The 19,563-nt window shown below is 39.3% G+C and overlaps 2 protein-coding genes across 3 annotated transcripts; one reads left to right on the top strand and one right to left on the bottom strand.

Moving 5' to 3' along the window:
* Positions 1-1,069: 1,069 nt before the first annotated feature.
* Positions 1,070-2,989, top strand: LOC122658322 (F-box protein At1g47056-like). 2 transcript variants are annotated; one of them, XM_043853243.1, is made up of 2 exons: positions 1,070-1,223; positions 1,254-2,989. In XM_043853243.1, the coding sequence occupies exons 1-2, from the start codon at positions 1,094-1,096 to the stop codon at positions 2,774-2,776; spliced, it is 1,653 nt and encodes a 550-aa protein (XP_043709178.1). In that variant the 5' UTR covers positions 1,070-1,093; the 3' UTR covers positions 2,777-2,989. The 2 variants fall into 2 exon arrangements, with proteins under 2 accessions (XP_043709178.1, XP_043709177.1); XM_043853242.1 differs by having other exon boundaries at positions 1,070-2,989.
* Positions 2,990-9,477: 6,488 nt separating this feature from the next.
* Positions 9,478-18,649, bottom strand: LOC122660127 (mannose-P-dolichol utilization defect 1 protein homolog 2). The gene is made up of 8 exons (XM_043855306.1): positions 18,424-18,649; positions 16,247-16,400; positions 13,755-13,827; positions 13,529-13,595; positions 13,267-13,326; positions 11,697-11,757; positions 11,568-11,609; positions 9,478-9,783 (listed from the first exon to the last, which is right to left on the bottom strand). Exons 1-8 carry the CDS (start codon positions 18,568-18,570, stop codon positions 9,680-9,682), a joined length of 708 nt encoding a protein of 235 aa, XP_043711241.1. The 5' UTR covers positions 18,571-18,649; the 3' UTR covers positions 9,478-9,679.
* Between the last annotated feature and the right edge of the window lie 914 nt (positions 18,650-19,563).

The following is a 19,563-nucleotide window of genomic DNA, read 5'->3' as shown; positions in this document are numbered from 1 at the left end:
ACTTCTCTGCCCTCCCTAATGTATGAAATCTTATTCCTTATCGGTGTACTTTCGTTTCTTAATGCCTATTGCTCAGAAAACCCCACCCTCACCGGTTGCAATTGGTTTGATCATCGGAGATGGACGATTGCATTGATTCCAATTGATTTTTTAAAATGCAGAATCGGTAATCAAATTAGCCAATGTTGTGTCGAAAACTGTCAGAAATCGATTCATTGGCTGGATTGGTCAGTGCCGATTCCAATATGAATTGATTCGAACGACAGGATTCCAATTTTTGAAACCCTGATCAGAAGAAGATTCAGAACCAGTGTTTTAAGAATCGGACTGAATTGACCTATTCGAATTAGAATGTACCGAGACCGATTCTGATTCTGATTTTGATTCCAATACCAAAAAATTTCTGGTCAAAACATTATTGGTCAGATTTTCAATATCCTGAGATTGCAATGGAGGTTGTTGAATGTCAACGCGGAATTTAGAGAGTAGAATCGCGTGAGTGCGGGTGTTGGGTAGACGACGGTGCAGGTGCACTGTGTGGCCGTCATGACTCATGACTCAGATAATCAGATTCATATGTTCCACGCGCTCAGTGACTAGGACTTTTATTAAGGACCAAAGGAAAAGACGACGCGCATCCATGAGCGTTCACCGCCCGTGGTTGACAGTTAAATGATTCTAACATATCTCACATGACCCAACTGGAATAGCCCTCATCGACTCGTCCGTCTAGAGGGGACTGACTCCAAATGGGGCAAGGGCACCCTTTAAGAAAAAGAAAAAGAAAAAGAAAAAGATAAAAAAAAAAAAGGTGAAAACCAAAGTTATAAAAGACTAGAAAGCCAGAATTAAATCGGACATGAAGTCCGCTCCGTTCTGATTCATCATCATCATCATCATCGTCTATGGGAACAAAGCGCGAGAAGGAGCGCAGAGCCAGAGGAGAGTTTAGAGGGGACAGGGGAGGTTAGCCACTACTTCCATCCATTATTAGCAGTAGAAGAACATAAAGAAAAGAAAGATAGAATCACAAAGTAGGAGGAATCACCAGCCAACGCTTACCTTCGATTAGGTTTGTTGCCGATCTCTGTGGATGGGCCAGTCGGCTTCGACTGCTGCCGGAATCTTATCGGCGTCTAGCCGTCGTCTAAGCAACTTCGACCATCACCGAACCAAGAGCAGATCCTCCACGGCGCTTATCTCTCTGATGCCGGGGGGTGATGTTGATGTTGATGTTGATGTAGATGTAGATATAGATGTGGATGTCGATGTCGATCTACAGGGGAACCACTGCTACCACCCCGATGGGAATGCTAACTACATCTCCGATCTCCCTGACGAGTGCTTGGCTTACATTTTTCAGTCACTTGGCTCCGGCGACCGCAAGCGCTGCTCCCTCGTCTGCCGTCGTTGGCTTCTTGTTGAGGGTCAGAGCAGACATCGCCTCTCCCTCAAGGCGGAGTCCGATCTCCTACCTCTCATCCCATCTCTCTTAACACGCTTCGATGCCGTTACCAAACTCGCCCTCAAATGTGACCGAAGATCTGTCAGCATCGGCGACGAGGCTCTTGTTCTCATCTCTCTCCGCTGCCGTAACCTTACACGTCTCAAACTCCGTGCTTGCCGTGAGCTGACAGACGCTGGCATGGCCGCCTTTGCCATCAACTGCAAGGGCTTGAAGAAGCTCTCCTGCGGTTCCTGTACCTTTGGTGCCAAGGGCATGAACACCGTACTCGATCACTGCTCCTCTCTTGAAGAGCTCTCCATCAAGCGCCTTCGTGGCATCAACGATGGTTCTGCTGCCAAGCCTATCGGCCCCGGCGTCGCTGCCTCGTCCCTAAAGACCATCTGCCTCAAGGAGCTCTACAACGGGCAGTATTTTGGACCCCTGATTATGGGCTCGAAGAATCTCAGGACCTTAAAGCTCTTTCGCTGTTCCGGGGATTGGGATAAGCTCTTGGAAGCCATAGCGGATCGGGTTACTGGTCTGGTCGAAGTCCACCTGGAGAGACTCCAAGTTAGCGATGTCGGCCTCGCTGCCCTCTCTAATTGCTCCAATCTGGAGATCTTGCACCTTGTGAAGACTCCCGAATGCACGAATGCGGGGCTTGTGTCGATAGCTGATCACTGCAAGCTCCTGAGGAAGCTTCACATCGATGGATGGAAGACCAATAGGATAGGTGATGAGGGCCTTGTTGCCATCGCCAATCGATGCCCTAACCTTCAGGAGCTGGTTCTGATTGGTGTCAATCCTACTTCTTTGAGTTTGGGCCTGCTCGCTGCCAATTGCCAGAATCTTGAACGCTTAGCGCTCTGTGGGAGCGAGACGATTGGTGATACTGAGATTTCATGCATTGCTGCTAAATGCATCGCATTGAAGAAGCTCTGCATCAAGGGCTGCCCTGTCTCCGACCATGGGATGGAAGCGCTTGCTGGTGGCTGCCCTAATCTGGTCAAGGTGAAGGTCAAGAAGTGCAGGGGAGTTACTTCTGAGGGTGCGGATAGGTTGAGGGCATGTCGGGGGTCAATGGCTGTCAATTTGGATACTGGCGAAATCGACCATCAGGATGCTAGTGCCAGTGACGGCGGAGCACAGGACAACGGACTGGAGTTCCCTCCAGTGGTTAGCCACATCCCAGCTGTTGATAATCCATCTAGCAGTTCCAGTAGATCGGCATTGTTCAAGGGCAGATTAGGCCTTTTTGCCGGGAGGAATTTTGTGGCCTGCAGTTTCCGGAGATGGTCAAACAGTAGTAGCAATTCGCACAGTAACTAATGGAAACTGATGAAAAAAACGAACCTAAAAAAATTGAGAAGGGAAAAAAAGAAAAGAAAAGATAGACCTTCTTTGTTCACATTGTTTTGTGCTGTATCATTGTTTTTTTCTTCCTTGTTTTTGTTATTGTTTGATGTTGTTTTTTGCCTTCAAATTGAATCCATGCTCTTAGAAAGGGTAACTGCCAGAAATTTTCTTCTACCACTTGCTTAATTAATAGCTTCAAAGCAAGAACTTCCATGCTTCATTCCCAGATAACTATCTCATACAACAGCTCTTGTATAATTTATTGAAGAGTACTCTGTTTTAAACATCTATCAGGAATTCAGGACGAGTGCCAACATATAGATTAACGCCATTTAGGGATTGGGCTTTCTGGTTATTGATTAGAAACCTTTCCTTTAATATATTATACCAATTGTACTGGTAAGGGGATGATGGGCATGCAGATTGAGATATTTGTCGCAATAATATCTTTGGATATGCAGCAATAAGATTTTCCCTTTGATTTGTATAGATTCAACATGTCTGCATGCAGCTATATGAGTTTGAAAGTTGGTTGACTGTTAAATGTTGAAATAAAGTAATAGTTTATTTCACTTATGTGTACATGCTTAGGTGCGCAGTAATATGGTGCAGGCAGATAGCTTGCTCTGTATTGTTGGAAAAGGAAGATTATGTAATTCGAAAGCCTACTAATTCCTTTTCATTATTGCATCTTGCACACCTGCTCTTTGTTTCTCTCTCTTTTCAATGAAATTGTAGTTGCTTTATAAACAATTAGCTGCTTTCTATAAGACTCGTTGTCAATGTTTTATGTGTGTGGCATGCTTATCATACTCATTGAGCATGATAACCTTGAGGGAGACAAAGAGATTACATTTACATTGCGCATGCATACTTATAGGGTCAGAATCTTGAATGTTCATGTACACATTATCAGAAAATAGCAATTGGTGTTGCCATAGTGGCATGGATTACATGTATGGAAGAGTGTTGGCACCAATGCCTAAGCTTATCTATTACCCGGAAAATAGCACTTGGTGTTGCCATAGTGGCATCGGTTATGTCTTATGACTATGGAAGAGGGTTGCCACTAATGCCCAAGCTTATCTCTGTTGTTGCTAAAGATGATTTTGTCTGTCATTTGATAAATTTAATTGCTTGAATGCTTCAAAAAAGTTAAGATAATGTGCAGACTTTCGAATCTTGCTTAGCAGATTTTTTTGCCATTTGTATTTAGATGATATTTTGTGATTTCAGCACACAAGAGGGATTATTGGTGTTAAGGGAATTGTTACTCTGTATTTCTCTTTGGCATTTTTCCCCCGTAACTTTTATCTCTGGTTATCATATGTCTGTTCGCATGGTTCTTGTTTGGTCTTGTTTACTTCATGTTGGTGAAATGGATTATGGTTTAGGTGCTTGAAATTGTCTGATAGAAGGTTATTACGAACTCTGGTTTACACATGATACTTGTTAGTTTTCTCCTTTGGAATATGAAAAATGACCATGATGTTGTCTTTGACCACCTATTTTTTAGCCAGATATCCTTTATACAGGATGTCATTTTGCCTTGACTTGTGTGAAGCTTCCCACTTATCTGCATTTGTTGTTGATAGCATTTCTCTCTCTCTCTCTCTCTTTCATATTTTGATGAATACTACTATGACTTTTACTGCTGTGACTTTTATGTTAATGTTTTTTTTTTTCCCATTTAATCATGAAAGTCTTTATCAATGTCTTCCCTGTATTGTTCATATTCTATGGGGTTTCACACAAAATTATCCTTGCGGAAAGAAGGAAAAAATGGTTCATCTAACAGTCTTTTTGATCCTCGATCTGTTGGTTGCAATTAACAAGTCATTTGGTATCAAAGTCTATTTGACAAGTTTGTGTATGGACAGTTGAACTTGCTAAGATTGTCTGCGTAGTGCTTCAGATTTTAGTTTTTCAGTTTCTTTCACAATTAAATGGCAGTTGGTTAGTTCTAACATGACTGCATTGGTTGGCATTCCAATATGTTTGAACAGGTTGGTGAAGATTGTGTTTTCTGTTAGCATTTGGTGCTCTTGGAGATCTTGAGGGTTTTTTAGTTCTCTAAAGTGGTTCTTTTAATTGAAGCATATGAATATTTGTATTTCAGCATTCTTAAAGCCCAGGGCAGATTGCTTGAACTCAGGACATGGTATTATGAGTTATGAACACTAGATAATGCATTCAGAAACCCAATTCTTCTCTATTTTCTTGCTTCAGAATGAGTTCTAGACCCAGAATGCATACAAATCCCAGGGAACTCATGGTGAGTTTGTGGAATAGACTGACACTGGGTTTGCTGTGATGTCCATGAATCTCAGTGGTGGTTTGTGGAGTAGACTGCCATTTGGGTTCTGTATTTATTCATTGCTGGAATGGGACTGGGAGGGTCTCTTTTTTACCTTTTTTTCATCATGTAATGGTCGCGTGGGATGGTTCACATACTGAGTTGCTACACATCATGATTCACTTTCACACTTTGCAACTCACCTTCCCAAATTACTTTTTTTTTTTTTTTTTTTAATTTAGTTACTTACTAATGAAAAGTCCTTCACTTCTTTACCTTAAAAAAAAATAGCCCTTCACTTTTCCTTTTCAAAAGCCTATTACTACCTTCGGTTTTTCTTTACAGAAAAGCCTATTACTTCCTTTCCTTTGTGCATGGTTTCACGTATATGAAAAGAGTAGTGCTATCCCACTCCTCCTTTATTAGTTGGAGTTGGGTGCGATGTGCGTCTCATCTAATGTGTAAAAGGGACGATAGCCCATCAATGAGTGGGGTATTCGCTAGAGTAAACAAGAAGATTACACAATATTGAGTGGTAAACCATAATAATGAGTTTCAGTTTACCTGTATCACAAGATTATACAAAATTGAGTTTTAGTTTACAAAACTATCCAATACTGTTCCTCAACCATGTACGTTTCTTAATAGTTTTATCTTTGACGTCTCTCCACCTTCCCTTTGTCGATCATCATGTCCATCATCATGACAAAGAACCGCCAGAGCCGCCCTGCACTGCATTTTCCCCCCATCCCCCTGTTCTTCCTCAAGCTCTACCCCTGCAATCCTTCAGCCCCGCATCCCACCTTTGCTATACATATCCATGAAGGGCTGGGGGTTGACATGAGGCTGAGATCCGCAGGGCTGGGGTTCGAGGCACTACTGAGGGTCACCTGGTTGGGGGGTGGTGTGATACTGAAGGCCGCGAGGCTGGGGGCGATAGCAGTGGGCATAGGGTGCTGGAAGCACGGCGTGTGCGGACAAGGAAGGTAGGTAGAGAGCGCTCGCAGTTAGGGGTTGCGATGGATGGTCATGTCAGGGATGGGATGAGGCACAAGTTGTGGACATGGTGATCGGAAAAGGGGATGTGGAGGGAAATCAAGGGTAAAACTTATTAAATGAAACAATAAGTGGGTAATTTGGTAAGTTGAAGCTCAATATTATGAAATCTAAATGTTTAATTGCGCCACAAAATAGAAATAGTATGCTTACATATGGGATTTTCTTATTGAACCCCTTTTAGTATGACCGAATTTGTTTACCAATGAAGGTAATAATGTCATTCTAAATGTGTATTCGAAAAATATGCATGACAGTGATAATTTTTAATAATGACATAATGAATTAATGATATATTGCTTTCAATTTATTTTTGAAAACCCTTTGTATACCCAATCTTAAAGAACTTTAAATAAGACTCGTCATTTAAAGGGTGATGTCAGTTTCAAATACACCTACAAAAGTGTTATTCATACACTTTCTTAATATATTTGGAAAAGGTTCTTGAGCAGATCGTAGATGCAGAATGAAAGGGTGTTAAACAATGCGGTTTCGATTTAAATGGTTTGATTTAGTTTAGAGTATAGTAAATTTAAATTGAAAACGAATCATTTATTAAACGGTTCTTGTTTGTGAACTCCAAACCATTTATTAAACATTTTTTATTTTTTCTTTGTAAACGATTTCGATCTTGAATTTTTTATTTGCTTTACGTAATAGATAAACAATCCTTAAATGGTTTATCAACCGTTCTTAAATGGTTTTGATCTCGGTTTTATGACTCTAGAACTTGAAGAGACTAGATGGAGACAAAAGGGACATAAACGGTTCGATTTAACAGTTTTAGACAGTTTTTAGACAGGTTTTTTGGGTAGAAGTTTTTAGACAGTTTGAAACCATCAATTTAACGGTTTAAAATTGAGCCGTTTAATAAATGGTTATTTTTTAAATTAAAAACCAAACCATCTATAAAATGGTTTATCGGTTTTAATTTAAATGATTTGACTTGGTTTCGAAAATAGTTTCAATTTGATTTTGACACCCATAACTAACACTCTCTTTCTATCGGTCTTTTATGTACTAAACTATTTTATCACTCTCCAGTGGTGCACTCCCCTATGTCATTTGGTCAAAGAACCCTTTCCTATATGTATACGGATCCTCTCAAATGAGTTAGAGAGCCCAATGAACCATCCGATAACTTCTTGTACTGCATGCATCCATCCATTGGATGCTCATTAGGTGTGCGCCTCACCGGAGAGATCCAGATCCCTACTATATATAGATTACAGGGAGAGGGTTCCAATTAAGAATCACATTATCCCAATGCTTTAGAACAAATGGTGGAAGTTGTCATTTAAGAACAGTGGACATATATGTTTGGCCTTTACTCAGTAGTCAGAGGTTGAATGGTCAGATCTCCTCTGGAAGGTGCAAGGTGGGTAGCCGCAATGGAATCCCAATGCCCAGTAAACCATAAAAAATACGACCATTCATTTGAACAGTGCGAGTCTCTTCTTCTACTTTTCTCTCAACCATTCATTTTCAATACAGGGATGGGGTCCCACTCCCATTATAGAGCGGGATCGCAGCCAGGGGAGTTCGGCTTTAGTTGTTTTTTTTTAATGAGATGAGATGAGACGAGATAATTTCAGCTATATTTAAAATTCAAATATGAAATTACGAATATGATCCATCACTTTCATGAATATAAGAGAGAGATAGAGCAAAGGATTTTAAATTTGGAATCTGGGTCAAATCTAAAATCCATCCCTATTGTTGGAATCGATCTCAAAAACCTTAAAATCCATGGCTTAAAGTATAGTGTTAGGCTTAGGACCGGCTATACTGTTAACTACCTGATTGATACAATATCGGTGAAATAGGGGGATGCAAACCCTGGTATTGTTTATTTTGAGAGATAAAATGGTCTGATCCAATATGATCCGGCCGAACTGTATCAATATCTATATCTCGGCAGCAGTCAGATGCTATTGCCGATAATCAGTTATTCAAACTTATCTTGTATCTATGATCTTGGACAAGAGCATACGTTGCAGATTTGGAACCATACACCAAAATCAATAGCGTCTAGTCTCAGACTCTCAAATTGGAAGAGTCGTGGGAGTTTGCGTACTCAGTGATTCAGACGTCTCGATTTGATCTGATTTCTCAGAGAGTTTCAAAACAATAATTTTCCTTTTTGACTAATTTGATCGACAGGGGCCAGTGGGCACCTCTCTGACTCTCTCCATGGAATTACAGAGTCATGGGGCCATCAACGATGTCTCCCACACAACCGCCATGCTTTCTTCCACTTGGTGTCTGGGTACAACTTACAACAATACTAATACAGTAATACTATATTTGTGGCAGTGATGTGTGTGGAAAGAAAATGGTAATGAAGCAGCTCCGAGTAGCCGCCGTATGGGTATAGCTAATTTGTTGCTTATCATGCTTCAAAGTAATTTCACTCTCCTCTCCAACCCCACTTTCTACGTCTCGCACAAGCGCATCCTTGCCACTGCAAATAATATCCTTCAGCCGAAAAAGATTTTATGCACAAGTGCCGAGTCCTCCTTCAGCTATTCTTCTGACACATTCTACCTGTCCATCTGTTGTTAGTCTGTTGCTCCCTGGTTGTCTCAGTTGGTTTTTCAATCACACAAGCACAGCCGGGAAGTGGGTAGGGAATCTTTGATCTTAAATCTTATGCCATTCCAGCTACTATCTGTTGCGCAAGTACTCAAACCAAATGGACATGTCATCCATGAACCTAACTTCATTTCATGTGAATATAGTGCTGTGAAAATCCTTTCTGCTTCAAAAAATCCAATTCTATTTGACCACTTATAGAAACAAAGAAAACCCCAACAATACTAAATCATCCTTCCTCGTAGCAGAAATAGGGCTGTGTCTAAAACCATTCCCCAACTTTATTGTGCCAGAAAACTTTTCTCCTAATTTAACAGCAATGGCTTCTACACAGGCTCCAGTATCAGTCAATTACAAGCTTACTTACTCAATTTTTTGCACAGATTCACATTATCATCAGCTTTTATTTCCCATAAAAACCCACTAATTGTGTGCGAGGACAGTATATATAAACCTCGGGTATCACTGGAAAGACATAGCTACGGACAATACAGGAAAATGATCACAGCAATTATAAAGACAAATTTTGTTTTTCCTCTATCATCTCCTACCAAGCTGCCACCAAAAACATAACAAAAATAAATCTCTTACCAACACCACACCCCCCCCCCCCCCAAAAAAAAAAAAAAAATTCAAAATTCAAAATCAAAAGCAAGAAACACAGAAATTCTGCTGAAAGAGAACTACATTCACAGATGTAAACTACTCAAGAAACAAATTCTTGGGGGCAAGATGAACAGAGCATCTGAAATCACTTTCAATTTGTATACCCAATCAACAATGCTATACTACATCTCTTGAAGGATCACTAGATAGAAAAATAATTTGCCCCTCCATAACTTACTGATGACAATGGCAAGCATGGGCCTCTTGCAACTCCTTATGAATCTTAATTGTACAAAAAGCCACCCAAGTAACAAACTTTGCTTCTATTCTGCCTTCTTCCCTTTCTTTGCCTGTGGCTTCCGGTAGAGAAGTATCTGAGAGAGGATGGTCCCATTCAAAACAATTCCAATCATAGATCCGAGAATCACTTCAACTGAATCAAGGTAGACAAGTACAAGATGACATTTGACAATGATTTGATAATTTAGAAATTTAAGCTATCTGAAGGTTTGACAGTTAAAAAGGTTAATCATCGCTAGAAAGGTCTGAGATGCAACCATCAGGTAAGCGGGGGGGGGGGGGGGGGTCAGCCATTGATGGGTCTTACGTGGTTATGATATAGAATCTTCAACCCCCTGATGCCCCATTGTTGGTTGATTTCTTACTGAATATAATTAAGTCACATGAATGCTGTCCAAATTTAGCAGAAGTCACAGCCCCAGATAGGATGGAACACCAGATTCATGTTGTCAAAACCCTTCTTTTTCTTGGGTGGTTAGTGTTTTGAATGCCTCCAAAAAATATCCTGGCGGCGGCAATGACGATGATAAATGGCATTATTAATGGTGTAAAATCAAGATGAACACATGGAAATTTAATAGGCATGAATATACGACGATGGAAATAAGGCATTACAAAATACAGCTCATGTCATGTGAATCTCTTGGTAAATTGTTTGTTGGCAAAGTTAGCAACCAGCATTGATTAGAATCAGAACGACAGTGGGGTGCTGTTGGAACCCGTGGGTATTCAAAGTACAATTTCTTATGTGGAGATGCATAGAGATGATGCAGTTAAGTTCAACAGCCAGATGGGGCCATGAGGTACAGGATATGGATGGCCAAACTGGAGATGAGCTTCCAGCATGATAAGAGCCATGCAACCAACTTCAACTTTGCATAAGCAAAGATTTCCACCAATCTGCGACTTTTTGGTGTTTTTGACTAAAAAAGAACTTATAGATCTTGTAGCAAGATCTAAGTTTCATTAATTTTCTGCTATTTTACTTACTTAAAGAAGGAAAAATGGCTAAAAACAAAGACCAAAGAACATTCATGGCCGATTCCAAAATAGATTGTAGGAATCAGCATTAATGGGAATCGGGTCGGCTGATTTTGTTTCGAATCAGCTGATTCGATTTCTGAAACCATGCTAGAATCCCTCTTAGTCAATAACAAAATGAGATAAAACATGATGAAGCTCAACATAGAAATTGAGAGGGCCGATTCTATTTCGAATCAGCTGATCCGATTTCTGAAACCATGCTAGAATCCCTCATAACCAATAACAAAATGAGATAAAACATGATGAAGCTCAACATAGAAGTTGAGATGGTTGTTTGGTAAGAATAGGAAAGACAATAAAAGAAAACAGCTGATTAACTCTTGAGAGTAAATCCAAAGGTGATAGAATAAATGGAAGTTGAATGAGATGATCTGGTTATGCACATTCCTAAGTGAATATGATCCATGATGGCACATTTGCAGCTAGACCACCGCACAGAGGTTACAGAAGGCCTGGCAATAAGTGGATTTAATCAGTAAGACACTTGAAATATAAGGTACAACTGTGGAGGTTATGGCTATCTATAAATCGAAATGATAAGACATGGTTTGCCGACTGTTACCCAACCAAAATATCTGGGAGAAGGCCAGGACAATGATGATGACTATATGAAATGAACCAAGTTTCTGTAGGCACACCACCACCAACGAAACCTCATAATGTTAAGGTGTCTGGTGGGCATGATGTCCAATATATATATAATATTTCTATGTGCTGTGTCTACTGTATTGAAAGATTGTTAGGATCAGATGTGGTCACCTTCTCCATACCCACTCCCATGGAAACTTTTCCTGATAAATAAACTACACATTTTGTGTTCCTTTCAAAAACTCAACAGTAATTAACAAAATAAAAACCCAAGGATACCACTAGTGGGAGCTTTTTCCTGGATGCTGGTGAAAACTCTCACTGCAAAACAAAGATTTAGAAGTCATAAACAAGAGCACCAAAGCATATCCAAGTTCACAAAAGATCAGTGTAACAGTGAAAGCTCACCAATGGAACCTCCAACATTCATAAAAGAAGTCAAGAAGCTAAGCTCCCCCGTGCTTTTGTTCTGTCACCAATTTGTTTCCACCAAACACATGAGAAAGGTAGTTCAAAGAAATACTTCAAAACTCAGGGAAACAGGACTAGTTGTCCATTTTAATATTATAAGATAAGCATTCATGGCCTCTGGGTGATGCAGAGAACCAAGTGTCAAATTCCCAGAATGGGCACTGGAGATTATATAACGCCCAAAAGCCAAAGATTTAGGCTTGATTTGTCTCTACATTCAAAAGTCTGAGTCGTAATAGAAGCAGGAACAATGTTGCAGACCATCAATTTTATCTTCTTACTCTTCTTTCTAATCTTACTTTTATCCTTCCAATCTGCTGTGCTTCATGCCCTAAATCCTTCTATTTTTCATCTCCAACCTAGTTTTCATCATCTTCAATCTCCTAATACACTATACCATGCCTCATTTCCACTGCCATATCAAATTTGTCCCAAAACTTCCATCAAACTCCCTTTTAACCCATTAAACCTGACATATTCCACATGACCAACAACATAAACCATAGTAAATTCGTGTATGGGAAAAATATGGTTCGGGAACATTTGAGGATGACCTGGTTAATCATTGAAAAATACAATGAAAAATTTGGCATTATAAGTAAATTATTAATCACATAAAATTAGGGTAAAAATGAAAAATAGGACAAAATTTCAGAATAATCTAGAAAAAATACGGCAATGCAAATAATGCAGTCAAGGAATAAAATGTGAACTTTTCCAAATCCTTGAAATATACAAAGTCTCGGGCATATTTTACAAAATTGTGGTAGATACACAAATAATATGTCAAAAATATATGAATCAACTAACTATGCCCTACATATCCTTCTCCCATCTCATTAAACCCAGCATTTCTCTCATCCAATCAACCAACCTCCGCCTGTATTATACATTATTATTATTTTCTTCCTGATTCTCTGATTAAGCTCAAGAACTGGATTACATGTGTTCGATGTAATTCCTCAAATAAATCTGACTTGGTGAGCAAACAAAAATACTTATCTGAGTTTTAATTTCAATACTGTTAGCACTTGCAGTAGAGTTCTAGACTTCTGAGTATAGAAAGGGTGCAGCAATAATATCTGAAGACCTAATCATGGTCAGAAGAACCAAAAGGATAATAACTTTGTACTACTTTGGATAAAGAGAAAAAGGTTTCCATCACATACAGTGCCGGAATAGTTTATTTTTACAGTCCATTTGGATCCATATGAAGTGATGAACTGGTCATTGTAACTGTTGGATAGATGGGGAATTCCCTAGATAGGCCAAATATGAAATTTAGTGGCCCATCTCAATCTTATACCCCCTCCCTCCTTCATTTGTCCCTGTTCTTCAAACATATTTGACCTTTTCAAAGCATTTCATGCAAGGAAGCTTCTTGAAATTTCACTAATTTAAATTTATGAGGTGATTCTGAAGAAAAGTAAGCTTTCTAACAAAATATACTCCACATTTTTACTGCAACAACATAATAAAACAATAAAAGCTTTTACTTTCAACTTACAGAATAATTCTCCCATATTTGTGGAACCCTGGCAAAGAAAAAAATCGCATGCTGAGAGGCCTGCAACATATATTTTTGAATCAGATAGGCTATAGAATCTTCAGACATGGCACAAGTTATATTCAAAAGAGGAGAATGGTCGGGCTGATAATGCTTGAACATTGACTTATGCCCAATCCGCATGCTATAAAAAGGAAAAATGAAAGGAGGCAAATAAAACTGTATGGCCTACTAAAAAAATGCTGCGTAAAGTTGTGCTTACGTATAGAGCTTCAAAAAGAACAGGATCAATCTGACCAGCCAAAATGGTGGGTGCTAAAGCACAAAATCTGAAGAAGTATTAGTAGGAAAAAAAATTAACAAAGTGTTGCTGAAAACAGCAGATTGCTCCCAAAGTAATCCTCATTAGATAATTTTCAGTTCATAAATCTGACTTTCAACTTGAATCCAACAAACAGATACTTGAATTAAAAAACCATGTAGGATACAGTAATGCCCTGATCCATGTCTTCATTCCCATTGGTTGCGAATAATAGTAGATGATAGCAATTAAAATTATAGCTGTAAAACAGAAAACTGGTCAGATCCTCAGAAACTGTGATAACATGCCAAATTATTCTAAGAACTATGACAAGAAAATATTCAATATAGAAAGTACTCGAAACCCAGGAGGATGGGAAGAGTAACCCCCTTCCAACTTGCTAAATGTGTGACATACACCTTTTATGCTTGGGAATCCACGACTAAGGCTGGTACCTAGTATAAGTTTGGAACCACACATCGAACTCATTGACCTCAATGGATGAAAGAAATCATTTGAAAATAAAGGGAATGGGAAGAGTGGATCGAGGAGAAGGTGAAGTCTTATGTTTTCCTCTGTTTGTTCTCCCTCTCTCCAATATAAAAGGATTGAACAGGGAATTAATGCAGACGAAAACCTTGTTATTTATAGGCGGGGCCAGTCTGGAGAAGGTTCCCCAGGTGGGCCTTGATTCTGCTATGTGGCAGGTCAGAAAAGGCTGCAATTTTGTAGACACCACTCCATGGTCCCTTGCTCACTTGTCAAGGTTCATCCCAGTTGGAGTTGGCCACCTAGCAAAATCAAGTATTGGAAAATAAAGAACTACGGAGAATGTGCACACCAAAGAATGGACGGCTGACAAATATGGGCATGAACATACATGGGGTGGGCTATTTGATTGAATTTGCCTGATAATCGACACGTGGCCGATCCAGACCATTTCCTTGATATCCAGCAGTCAGAATCACAAGATCACTCCATGTGGCTAAAATAAGTGGGCTGCTTAAAAACCTCTCCAAGCAAGCCTATAAACTCAAGGTACTAAGATGAAATACAACCTAAGCTCTTTAATCAAGTCCAGAGAAAAATCAGTCTAGTAAGGTTCAAGGTTTGGAGGGAAAGAACTACCCAGTAAGACCCCCAAAATCAGCACAGCCCAGCCTTAATCACTTGACACAAAAGTCCTAAACAAATATTATTATAAGAAGACTAGAACTTTAAATTGGTTGACAATGAATAATTAAAAGATTCAACATAGCTACTCCTATGACCAAAAGACTTCGAGGAACTCTACAAAGTGCAGAAAAGTACTCCTGGCAACTCTGGAACATCTAATTAATTGTGAGACCCATTACAAAACAAAGAAGAACTATAGACCTCCGTGGATTAAATGAAATCCAACTGAAGCACTCTTAACTCAACGAGTTGGTTCTTCTGAAGCTGTCGGATGATCCCATATCAGCTGCATCATAGGGGATGTCCAACAGGACTTGCGACACCAGTTTAGGAAGTGGAAAGACCACTTATGCCAAGAGAGAGGGAGAGAGAGAGAGAGAGACCTGAACCTGAATTTTGGAGCATGACAAAAACATTGATTGCCATATTGAGATAATTACAAAATTTTGGAGCGTAGCTATAGCGTAAAATTATTTTCTAATCTCTATTACAGATATGATGATAGTAAGCCAAGAGAATTATTATCATCATTATGTAAAAGAAAATGGAAATAAAGCTAAAATCAGTAGAGAGTGCATGTGTTGTATCCGTGCATGAGCAAGGGAGAGAGATCAGGTGAATCCTAATGCTTCTGTCTTAAAGCATGCTGCAAGTGTTGGACTGTCACAACAATTCTGGCAGTGTTTACTTGGGACCATATGAGCAGGCAGACTAAAGTATTGGATTATCAAGCAACAATTCCAGTAGTGTCTCCTTCAACCATATGAGCAGGAAGACCATTGACAACTGGGCCCAAATGAGGCAGTCCTACATCATAATTATGAACCTCTAAGAACCATTGAACAGTAATTGGAATGCCCAACTCAAACAACAATATGTTTCGAACCATTCAAATTGGACAGTCTGACCATCTAGCTATAACGGATACTAGACCATTAATTTTTGCATTGATTCGTTATGAACCAACGTGCAATTAGTTGACTTGAGTTGATGTCCAATTGTAATTTAGATCCTAGGCAGAATCCAGGTTGTACTCCTAGATTTCCTATATTCTTGATAAATTCCTCATCTTCAAAAGTAATTCAAATATTTGACTGCCTCTATTATTTTTATTTCTAGTACTTAATAGTAGACAATAGTCATATTTAAGTACAATTTTCTAACACATATACTAAGATCAAAATCGATGAAACAAAAAATGGAACCACTCAACAAGAAGCTTACCCTTGATGAACTGGGTCCTCTCAAAACCAGCAATTGTGAATAATAAATCCAAATCACTGAAACCAGAGAACTAGGTAACTATGGCCAGAAAAGCTCTAGAGTTTGGTCTGGTATTAAAAGCATTGATTCAATGCACAAACTACCAGATAACCTAATCAGCCCAATTTTTGGCCCAGAAGGCTCATATAACAGATGGATTAAATAGTCGGCGCCAATTTAACAGAACATTCCCTCCATTAAACAGTAAATATGTCAAGGAGCTCATCATAAAAAATATACCTTGGATTAAGAGAAAAGCCAACTCCCCATAAGCTGAAAAAGGAAGGCCCTTGTGAAGACAGTACGACAAAGCAATAGTATAACCAACAACCTCAAGCTCAAAAGCTGCAACACTAAGGCCCCTAACACTTCTATGCTGTAAAATTTTTAATATCTGCAAAAAAGAATGTAAATGTCACATAAAAACAATTTCAAAGTGATAAAAGCACTAAATGAAATCTATTCATTTTCTAAACCACAGGATTATACAAGAATTATATAGGGGGAGGTTTCCTACAAGGGGAGGTTTCCTACAAGGGCAGTGTAAGAAGGAATCTGCACGCTACATCAACAAGGGGCTGGAAATGGTATCATCCATATGGGGCCCACATGGCTAGAATAGGAGAGAGTGTTAGTATGGGTCCCACTGATTATAATGTAAGAAGGGTATTTTTTTTTTTTTTGGTAGAATGTAAGAAGGCTATGAATCTGTACAATGGTGGCACATGCTGCTTCCTTTTCCCAATTATATAATACTGAGGCATGAGGAAGTATAATCTAATAAAAAAATATATAGAAACAGGATTCACCGTAAAACCTGGTAGGTCATTACATATAAGACCATACTTAAATATTGCAATCAAATAGGATACGCTCCCTCCATGAATCTTAAAGTAAACCATCAAATATTGGTTTCTAGTCATCCTAAAATGAGGCAAGAAGGCAAGGTTCAATTACAATATTTTAGCGCTAGAAACATTGGATAAGTTATCCACTGGGGGGGGGGGGGGCACGACCTCCGTTTAGGAAGAGCTTCGTAAAACGATCCACCATTTTGAGCCACGTGGATAGTGATGTGGCAATTTTGGTTGTTGGATAGAGAGGATACAGTCTAGATTACCCATGTGTCAATATCATACTCAAATTCAATCAAATACCCTCCCATGTATGTTCATGCCTCCTTATGATCCCATTCATGCATACAGTACTCTACCACTATAACGCACTCTCCTATAGTCCTGGATTTCTCAAAGCTCTATTTTGCCACTTGGTATATTCTGTTTGAGCTGAAACTTGATATGTGAGCAAGGGACCTAGGGGTCTGCCTGGTCACAAAATTTGGCCCCCATTTTATTTGCCATATGCCAGACTTTTAGTGCCGTTTAGGGAAGGCTCCCTAAATGGAGTGTGTAGGAAAACTGTACCCAAAAAATATATGAAAGAGAGTCACTGCTTTAAACTTTTTAACTTTGTAATTTATATAGCATATAAGGACTACCAACATCTAAACTCACACAAGAATTTAGGAATGACAGCGCACTAAAATACAGGAGACTAAAAGCACCAGTATTATATGCAAAACACTGAGTTAGACCCTAATTCCCTTGTGCAATGCATGGGGTGGAATAGCAATCGAGAAGTCATGCACTGACCAACCTCCAGGTTGAATGGGCAGCCAAAAATAACAGCTGGTTCTGCATGGTTCTGTCTGGATCTTGGAGTGTTTTCTCTACATAACTGGACCTAGCGGAAAGTATGCCCAAGTGATCGTCTATCAAAGGAAGTCTATCTATCTATGGAGCCTGATAAAAAATAAATCTTCCATTGCAACCTTTGCTACCTCACCAAATTTTATGGATGAAAACCGAAAGCTCCAAGTCCCAATCTTACATCTTCTCCCTCAACAAAGTGACAATACAGAAAGCATATCATGAGCATTGTACCTGTCACCCACTCAAAAGAAAGGCTGTGGTGTAATGGTCAAGCATAGAAGCACGAAGGATTTATATCGGAAAGCTGGTCATTCCCAATCATCCGATTAAGGAACTTTTAGCAAAAAACTTAAAAAAAAGAAACACAGTAGTTCTCAAATGGTAAACAATTACTTGAAGGCAGGTAATGAGAGATAGCAGAAGTCAATAATTACTTAAGGTTTTAATGAGAGATAGCAGAAGTCAATACCATTAGTTTGGGAGATTTGAGTTGATTAATGACCATGATATGAAATCTTTGTGTTGTAGTTGAAGGCAGGTAAATAATTACTTCAGCAAACAATAATATAGAAATTCATTGTAAAACCAGAAGAAGATGATAATGGTGAAGGGCAAAACGCAATAAGATCGACCAACTAACAAAATCTAAGAGAGTATGAAATTAAACCAGAGGGGTTTGTTATGTAGGTCAGGAAGGAAGAAAACCTGTGGAAGTTTGACGATAGTGGAGGCGGCGACGATGCAGTACCCGAGGAGCTTCGATATGAGAGGAAGCAAACAGTCCTTGTCAGGGAACTTGCCATCGCTGAGAGAACCCAACGCGCAGCTAAAATCCATACCCAGAATCTCCATCTTCTTCACTATTTCCGGTTGAATTTCCGATTGATAATTGATCCGAAACAACAAACGACCGAACGAACTACAAAGTCCCTAATAACATGCTATTTAATTAATGAAGCTCTTATGGTTTGTCCAGTAGAGGATCTGGATCCTACACTGTACACTGCCAGGCTAGGCTTCGAAAAGGGCAGCCCAGAAGACTAGGAACAAAGAAACGGACCTCTCTCGTCTTTGCTAACCTTTACCCGGCAAAAGAAAAAGAAAAGAATGGGAAATGGAACGCTAACCGGTCGCACAATTAGTGTGTTCCTGCCCCTAGACACAGCTGCATGCGAAATGATCGGTACATTCCTAATCCTTTCCACATTTTGAAAAGGGGTACTTAAGTCATTTCACGTACAGCTGTGTCTGGGTGTAAGTACATGCCGCGCTGTGCAACCGGTTAACGTTGTTTATCCCCCAAAAAAAAAATACAAGGATGTATTTTATTTTATTTTTGAAAATTGCCACATCATCTTAGATTGTGAGAGATTCTCTAATGTCAACTAGTTCTCATCAACTTCTGCTACAATGGATAAATAGTTTGGTCTTTCTAGCATTGAGAGAAATTCTCCATAATGCCAACTAGTTTTACCAAATGCAAACATTTGATATATAGCATTGGGGGGAGGGGGGGGGGTTTACTTGGGTAATTGCATGTCAAATTATACTAGGTTGTCTCAATCATACAGTCTACCATGTAAACAAGTTTTTTTTCCTGTTTCAACTACCGATGTTATGTAATCAATTTGAAAATAAATTTGTAACTAGAGAACGAAGTAGACGGTATATTTACAAAATTTGAGTCCCACACGCTATTGTAATTTGAGTCTCACTCAAACACTACCAAGTGCATTAATTAAAAAAAAAGTGACAAAATAAAAATAGATGTAAAATCAACGGGAGAAAACAAAAAATAAAAATAGATGTTGGTTAGGGAATGACTTATCACTTCGAAGTTCTAAA

The sequence above is a fragment of the Telopea speciosissima genome, chromosome 4, assembly GCF_018873765.1.
Source record: "Telopea speciosissima isolate NSW1024214 ecotype Mountain lineage chromosome 4, Tspe_v1, whole genome shotgun sequence".
In the NCBI taxonomy this organism is placed as follows: Eukaryota; Viridiplantae; Streptophyta; class Magnoliopsida; order Proteales; family Proteaceae; genus Telopea; species Telopea speciosissima.
The sequence above is the reverse complement of the archived record's forward strand: the minus strand, read 5'-3'. Positions and strand labels throughout refer to the sequence as shown.